This window comes from Mastomys coucha, unplaced genomic scaffold (assembly GCF_008632895.1).
Source record: "Mastomys coucha isolate ucsf_1 unplaced genomic scaffold, UCSF_Mcou_1 pScaffold6, whole genome shotgun sequence".
Classification (NCBI taxonomy): domain Eukaryota; kingdom Metazoa; phylum Chordata; class Mammalia; order Rodentia; family Muridae; genus Mastomys; species Mastomys coucha.
The window spans coordinates 52,400,016-52,408,664 of NW_022196912.1; the positions used below are offsets into that span (position 1 = coordinate 52,400,016).

Here is an 8,649-nt window from a genome sequence, read left to right on the forward strand (position 1 = left end):
TGGGTAACTATGGTCTGCATGTTATATGTGGCAGAGGGTAGGTCTGTGGGTGACATGACAGTCTGTAGTCCTGTCTGTCTTCCTCCTCCTCCCACCACACTGCACTGTGTGGTGGAAGGCAGGGCTTTGTGCATCTATGGCTGCCCTTGCCATGGGGCAGAGGGCAGGTCTGTGGACTTCTTTCACTGAAACACCAAGTGGCATGGCCGACCTCAGGTATCTGTCTGTCTTCCTCCTTCCTAGCTGCACTGCCTAGATTTGGTTTGGTTTGATTTGATTTTTATGTGTGCTAGACATAAAACAGATTAGGCTTCCAAGCTAGGCATTGAGCTAGGACTGACAAGTCTGCTCTGCCCCTGATAGATATAAGAAGACCACCACCAACAAGGCGTCCCTGCCCATTACCAGAGGTTTCAAAATGTTTCTTTAATCAAAGAGGAAATTGTATAAAAGACCATGTTCAGCCTTACTATAAAACTGGCACTATGAATTATGGTATATAAAAAAAATAAGGTACAACTGTGTGGCAAGCTTCAGCCCCAAGCAATTGACATAGCAATTATTTGTTTTCTCCATGCCAGACATCTGGGGTTTTCACTTTCTCTACGTTTTACAGAATTTTAATCAGCTCCTTTGTCATCTCTCCTTTCTTTTGCCTATTCAGCAAAATATTGGTGCTGCCTCTTAAGACATCCTTTTGTATTATATATTTAATAACCCCAGGTTATTCCTTTTTTCATAATTATATCATTTCAAATACTTATCGAGCATCAATAATACTGTAAAGCTCTGTCTTAGGCAGAAAATAAAGGAGATAATGTGACTCCAAGTACATTTTCCACAATATTTTATTACCTAGACCTTGGGCAAAGTGTGTTTCTTTTTCAACACAGGAGAAAGAGGTTCTCTCTCTGTCTCTTTCTCTCTCTGTTTCTCTCTCTCTCTCCCCTTTCTTTCTTTTCTTGACTGTAATAATTAGTTTTTGTCTATTTCTCAATTTTCTGTGTTCTGAATAATCACCAATAGCATGGTCAGTAAGATATAAAATAAAACAATAAACCATAGAAAATATATGACCATGTTAAAATATCTTTCTTTTCGACAAAGCCATTTTTTATTTTTCCTCAAAGCTATCAAGGGCTGAGCACTGTGACCTGCCCTGAACACTTAATCACACTTCCACTAGGTGACAGTATGTCACCATGAAACTTCTTTTTCCCATATCTGTAAAATATGTAAAGAGAAAGTTAGTATCAAATAATTTTGATTTGATATTAATGATGATATTCATGATATAAATTAATATAACAAGAAGGTTGAAGGCTTATGACGTCCACCACTTGACAATTTTATGCTTTGTAGTAGAAATGAATAGATACAGCCATATATATGTACAGATAATGGTTTTAACACTTTTGTTTGTTTAAGGTATTTGTAGAGTTTAGGCATGTAAGGCATAATTTTTGTTCTGTATTTACCAAAGCAAGTTTGGTAAAGGTGAAGAATATTAATATCAAAGTATAAACAATATGAATTTCGGAGTGGTTTTATAGCTCCAGGAAGCAGAGGTTAATGTTGAGTTTGGAATTTGGAATTTGCTTAGACAATACAGTATTTATTTTTCTGGAGGAACTTTTAAATCTCCTGAGACATCTGAAGTCTAAATATATATTTGTATTTTTAAGTTTATGGTTCTCAGTAAAATTCATTGCATTCCAATGTTTATGGGGAAAGAATATCTCAAAAGTTTCCTTACATGTTGTCTGTAAAGATTGGGAGAACAATGATGTCATAGACTTCCTTCTCTTCTTTAAAACTGAGTTCTAAAGCTGGCTTGTTTGGTTCTCACAGTCAAACATAAATTTAATCACACTTCCTCAAGTGATGGCATCTGCATGCTACAACGATGAGAGTTAATATTTTTAAATCTACATTTTAAAGAGATCTTCTACTTCAAATACTCTGAAAATAGTTCCCCCAAAGTCGCCCTTTGTCATAATTAAGAGGGACAATGAATGAGTACAGAGTTGTGAACATATAGCATCATATGATATCAGCCACTCTTATGCTTGCCGAAGCTATGCGTTTGCAGTTTAATTTTGGAACGAGAGCTTTTCTGGGTGTAAACATCAAGGTGGAACTGGAGAAGCAAAAAGAGCTGCTAAGAGTTTAGGGGGTGTTGCTGTTAATTCCTCAGCTCTGGTCAACTTAAAGAATCACTTAGTGGTACTTATGTCTTGGCAGTAACTAGCTGTCTAATTGGACTCATGCCCCCCTGAACAGGAGGGAAATCATACCTGGTAATGGAAATTTAGCCAGTTATCCATAATTAGTGATATTATGGCTCTCAGAGAACTTACTACTGCCACTATACTAAACCAGTATACTTTGAAACTGTATTCTCGATACTCATCCCTATGCCCTCAAATAGGCGTGGCTCACACCAGTCACCAAAGACACTCCTCTTTGCAGCAAAACTAGATCAATACAGAAGCCATAGATGGTTAAAATGGAAAAAACAACTGATTGTGAAGTATTGGGTCTTAAGAGATACATCTACAGGACAATTCCTACTCTTAAAGCTCAGGGACATCACTGAAGAGGGGGAAGAAATAGTGTAAGAGTGAAACATATAGTTTGCTGTGAGAGTGTTATCTTCTAGAAATGACAGGCAGGCTACCCATGATACTTCACCCCTGTCACTTCAACACTATGCCTGCCTACATAAGACCTGGACTATTGCACCACCAGTGCACATGCTAATGTAGAAAGGAGAAATCACATGGGTCCCAAACCCTAGACAAATAACAAGTAAGGACAGCAAAGAAGGGAGGATTAGTCTTTCTTGATGCTCCCTAACTGACTATTTCTAAACAAGTGGTCAGCCCTGAAATCACATACATATAGGTAACACTGAACAGACTCAGCAGGTTCTATCTATATATTTATATGCATATGTGTGTGTGTGTATGTGTGTGTGTGTATGTGTGTAATAACTAAAAGGAAGCGATGAATTTGAGAGGAAGTTAGGGGTCTTCATGAAGGGTTGGACTGAGGGCAGAAATGACATAATTATATTTAAAAGTATTTAAATTTCAAAAATAAAACATAATTTGCATGAGATAAAAGATTATTGTGATTAAAACTTTGTGTGTGTGTGTGTGTGTGTGTTTGTGTGTGTGTGTACAACTTGTGTTCAAGCTTGGTATAACTTCACATAGAAATTATAGGTGTTAGAAAGATAGATGAACAAAGTTTTGTAGGTAAAACTCATGGTAAATTCTGATTCTCAGAATTGCATTTGAAGAATAGAGAATGTTAAAAATAATCATTTCATGTGGTCCCTTTGGAGTTATTCCTAACACTTTCAAAATCCATCAGTTAAGCTTTTCATATGTTATTGAGTAATTGTTATGCACCAAATAAAATTAAGGTCAAACTTGCTTACTTTTAGCTTGAGTCCCACAATATATTGCTTAATATTCTATTTTCTTAGGTCAATAGTAAACTAAAATTGCTGAATGTTCTTTTGGCAGTCTTTTAAAAAAGAGTAAAGTTTCTAAACAAGAAATTTTCTTGTAAGAATACTGAAGATATTTGTAGACATAAATATTCTCTGAAACTTCAGAGAAAATTCTAGATTGTTGATTTTATATGATGCACATTCAACTTAAATGTAAACCATCTTGAAAATAAATCTAATGTAACTTGTTTTGATTATGAGAAATCTAAAATAAGTTTGTGATTAAATCTTTTAAAAGACAACAAAGCACAAAGAAGAATTAACATAAATCTGATGTATTGTCAAGGTTCTCTAGAGGAACAGAACTTATAGAATTATATATTACATATAATTTTATAAATATATATTAACATTTAATCATAATATATATATATATATATATATATGTAAAGGGAATTTATTAGAATGGCTTAAGGCCCTGGTTCAGCTAATCCAAAAATGCCTGTCTGCCAATGGAAGGTCCAAGAATCCAGTAATAGATTAATACATCTAATCTCTGAGATTAGATGTATTAGCTAGGCTTCAGTTTCTGTTGACTCTAATGCTAGTTAAGGAATGGATTTGCTAGCAAGAATTAAAGCAAGCAAGAAAAGTGAGAGCACGCTTCCTTTTCCCATGTCCATTATGTAGGCTACCAACATCAATTGTGGCTCAGACTAAAGGTAGATCTTCCCACCTCAAAAGATACAAACTCAAGGTGTGTTTGTCTAAAGGTCTGGATTAGAAGTGGGTCTTCCCATTTCAAATGATTTAATTAAGGGAAAATAAAACTCTCACAGGTATACCCAGCCATTTGTATTTTGCTTAACTTCAAATGTAGTCAAATTGACAATCAACAATAACCACCAGATCTGTCATCCTCAAATGGGTCTTCTTAACAGTTAATATTCATTCCCCCAGTGTTTTTCAGTGGAGTTCATTTGGTTCCCTTTTCAGGTGGCTATCTACCTTCGCCACACTATAGGTATAACCAGGAAAATGAGTGAACGTTATATTGTCAAATACATGTTAGATTATTTATTGTTTTACAAGAGAATAGAGTTTAAAGTAAAATAAAATATTGTGGTGCTATGTAGTGGACAGAGTAACAAAACAAATAATACTAGCCCTGGCAGTAATTGTAACTGGAGGGGAATGTGTGCTTTTGCATAGCTTAAAGCCTCTGATAACACTGAGTTGCAAACTTACTTCTTGAGTTCACTGAGTGTGCTCTTTAAAAAGTCAGTGCATGTATAGGCAAATAGTGGCATGCATTTAAACTGTATCAGATTCCTGGTGTTGGTCCTGACAAGGGAACTTGGGTCTTATAAAAGAGCAGTATGTTCTCTTACCATAGGCCTAGAATTAGTGTTGCTGCAGCTATAGAGAGTAAATAAACAGATGATGAATTAAGTTTGGGCCATTTTCCTTTCCTTTTTAGTATGGGAATTTAGCTTTGCATTGATGTTCATAACCTGGTTTACAGCACTGGTTCATGTCCATAAGACCAGTCATTACGTCCGATTATCAAAAATCATTCTTGTCTACTCTGGACAGTTCTCTCATTCTTTTCTTTTACCTGCTCTAGCAAACATCCCAGAATTTTGTGCGATGGCTATACTCAGTCTGTCCTGTTTGTGTGCCGTGTGATTACAATATGACCTGGAATCCAGTGTTGTATGTATTTGGACATATTGAATAAAACTGACTGTCCAAGGATAGAGCTGGCTTATTTTTTTTTCTTTCCTGAAGTAAATATTCTGATATGATATCACTTCTGAGGATGTCCTTATATGGTTTTCTAAATAGTCCATAACAGTTCCTTGTGGTGAGAGGGAGGGAGTTCCAATGACAAGGAAAATAGAACGGTAATAATATCATATGATATTAAAATATAACATTAACCTTGTCTCTCTGTGTGCTTCATCTGATATGCTGCTCTGGTTTATCTTTAGGATCACCACTACTGGCTTCAGCTCTGCCTATTTCATGTCAACCAGCTTAATTAATTCTTAATTTTGGTGTTGTATTTTACCATTGTAAAGTACTTTTTAGTATAGGGAATATGTCGCAAATTTCCATTTTCTGTTTTTATCACCATTTTGGCCTCTTCCGTTATTTTATGTGTGTTAAACAGTCATTTTTGAAATTCTTGTGTTCTGCTTTTAATTTGCATATTATTGTTTTGTCTTTTATTTTCAGGATGAGCAGAAGCTACAAGAGAGTCTAGGACAAAGTGCAGCCATCATAGCTGCCTTAGTGAAGGAAAGAAATTCTGCACTCGTGGGACAGCTCCTGGTGGCATGAAGAACACAGACAAAAGTCATCCATAAGCTTCCAAAGAGACTTCCCTAAGACACTCCCTTCCCCCACCTCAATGTCTCTTCCTTGTGCATAGAATATTTTGTTATTTTGTTTATTTTGCTACTTATTGGATGTGATGATTAGGTTGTAAAAATGGGTTAATGTTTGTGTCCATGAAATTATGTGTCAAATAAAAATGACTCCAACCAGAAAGAGATAAGTAAATGGAAAATACTGCTTTCATGTAAAGAATCTGTTCAGTACTGCAGCAAGTGCAACTGAAATGATAAGGTGACCCATTCCTTCAACAGACGAGTTTAGACAGCTTGACTGCTATGTTAAGTCTACGTTAATTTAAATATTGGTCACATAGTGGAGCTAATGAATACGCTTCAAAATGAGTCCTAATTCTAAAATCATCCTCTTACTATGTGATAATGTACCTTTTGCCTTGTTTTGGAATTCACTATCCCTTCTAAAGAGGAGGGGAGCTGGGAAATAGGCTTAGTGGGCAAGCTCTTGCCTAGTGTGGATAGAGCAGCATCACCGAAGACAAAGAAAACCATGCTGGTAAATATTGGGCAGAAACAGGAAAGGAGATGTCTCCAGTTCTCGTCCCCTTTGCCTCTTATTGCTCTCCACCTCTAGAGATCTCTAAAGAGAATGAGATCTTTTGTCAGTTTTAAATTGTGCCTTTTCTTTGGTTTAGGAGCTGTTATGCTGACATTATTTTAAAGAGTCTTACTTCTTCTGGGTTACTTTCAGAAATGTTTGGAGAGCTTCATGAAAGTTGAGTTGTGTCAGTCCATCTGTGCCCACCAGTCTTCTGAAAAGCAGGGAGGCCAGTGCTGTGGAGTTAGCTAATCTTGATGCAGGAATGGCGGCCTTGCTAAATCAAGATTTCATTCTCTTTCATTTCTACTGGTTATAATATTGTTCTTTATGTTGCATTTAAAAATTTTATATTCATACAGTTGTTAAAATTCCTTTGCTTATATACGTACATTTTTATCGAAATATGTTGTCAGAACACTCTAGAACTTACACTGGATGAAGAAATTATAAAAGCTGCATGAGTGTTTTTACTCAGGATTGTCAATAAATATGCCTACTTTCTGAAATGTCTGCTGTAACATGTTAAATAAATTACTCTATATTTTTGAGGTTCAAGACACAATCAAACTTAATGTGTTACGTTTGAATGGTAGAGGAGATTTCAAATACTAATATTATATTAGAGTTTATATGTTATATTTAAATAAAAGGGGGTAGAATATAATGGGCATGGATTAGATGCTGCAGTTCTTCCTAAATATAATGTATTTATTGATCGCAAACTCAGATATAAATTAGTCGGCTCATCCCTTTTTCCCCCAGTATTAAGAAATGTAAATCAGTTCACTCATATTCACAAAGGTGAAAAAAATGTGAGAAGTGTGTAGCTTTTGGCTAGAACGTCTGTGTCCCTGTTGATGTGGCCAGCTGTGTGTAAAAGGCCACTCAGTGGAGTCTGTACTCTTGCCCGTGATGGCCTGCTAATGTCTGAAGAATTTGAAAGTGTTCATAGGGCACAAGGAAATTGTTAGCAAGGCTTAAGGGAAGCACGAGTGGCTCACAACATGCCACAAATTAGCACATCTACACATTAGAAGATTGCTCCCTAGAGTGCTGGGTAAGTCAGCATAGATTTTTATTTAGGGCAGAGTATTAGAGAGGACAGGCATTCACCCAGAGTACAGATTAATGAATCACATATTAAGGAAGGATGTTGAAGGAATGCTCCATCCAGCACTGTTTTCATGAAGAAATTAAGACTTGGAGATCTTAATTAATTTGCTCAAGGTCATGGGGCTGCACTATGAGAAGAGGCAGGAGGACTTCCTTACCCAGGCTCGAATCCATTTCAGCTCATATCCTTAATATAGCAGCAACTCCAGGCAAGGATATCTAGAGAGTCTGGAGATAGAGAAGATCTTGGACTGAGCTCTGAGGAATGGAGAGACATAGGGAAGGCAGGAGGGGAACACATCTCTGGCTTGAACAAATCCCACCACCCTACAGCCTTAGCAGGGTGAAGGGAATGGAGAGAACTAGCAACCAGAAGGTAAGGGAAAAGTTTTCTCTTTTAAGTTGTTTGTTAAAAGACCGTGAAGAAACTTTACATTTTCATCACCATTTTTTTTGTAAATGTAATTACTTTAATAACCTGTCAATTCTGACTTTATTCTCCAAAATTCTTTAGAAATAGTGATTATGGTGAAATAACTTCTAGATGTTGAAAAGTTTTGTAAATATTTATACTACAAAATTCATACTGCTTATTTAGAAAAAAATTAAGTGATTAATTTAAAAACTCAAATGGGGACAATGGGGACAATGGCTTATATTGGTAGAGAGCAGTAGGGTACATTTTACATTAAAATGCTTCCTTTAAGACTTATTGCTTTGTCCATCACAGCTCTAGGGATGGAACTGATTGTAGCACTGGGGAAATGAAGAAAAGACCTACACACAAAGATTCAGGGACACAGAGAAAGGCTGGGATTGATGTTCTGGCATCTCAGATTGAGAGGCCTTAGAGCCCTAGAAACTCAGAATGTTTACTCTATGGAGTTGAATAGAGAAGCAGAGCGGTTTTATATGGCTGAACAAGGAGGCAGGACAGGGTTATATTCAGATAAACTAGGAGGCAATTGGAGCTTACTAACAGGTTCACAGGTTTAGTCCATGTCTACCATGTGAGGAAGTATGATGTCACATAGGAAGACAAGATTCTAGAGGAGCCAAGAGTTCTATATCTGGATCAGCTGGCAGAAGGACAAGAGAGATACATATATATATAT

At 36.4% G+C, this 8,649-nt stretch overlaps 1 protein-coding gene and 1 long non-coding RNA gene across 2 annotated transcripts in view; one reads left to right on the forward strand and one right to left on the reverse strand.

The window, feature by feature from the left end:
- The window catches only part of Crppa (CDP-L-ribitol pyrophosphorylase A), a 288,105-nt gene extending 281,122 nt beyond the window's left edge, over positions 1–6,983 (forward strand). The window contains exon 10 of the mRNA XM_031355623.1: positions 5,705–6,983. Coding sequence (XP_031211483.1) covers positions 5,705–5,809 — 105 coding nt within the window. The 3' untranslated portion in view covers positions 5,810–6,983. The remainder of the gene's footprint in view (positions 1–5,704) is intronic.
- On the reverse strand, positions 1,827–8,555 carry LOC116079716. Its single transcript, XR_004114136.1, has 3 exons — positions 8,515–8,555; positions 7,693–7,762; positions 1,827–1,898 (listed from the first exon to the last, which is right to left on the reverse strand). It is a non-coding gene; the product is annotated as an uncharacterized LOC116079716 (long non-coding RNA).
- Between the last annotated feature and the right edge of the window lie 94 nt (positions 8,556–8,649).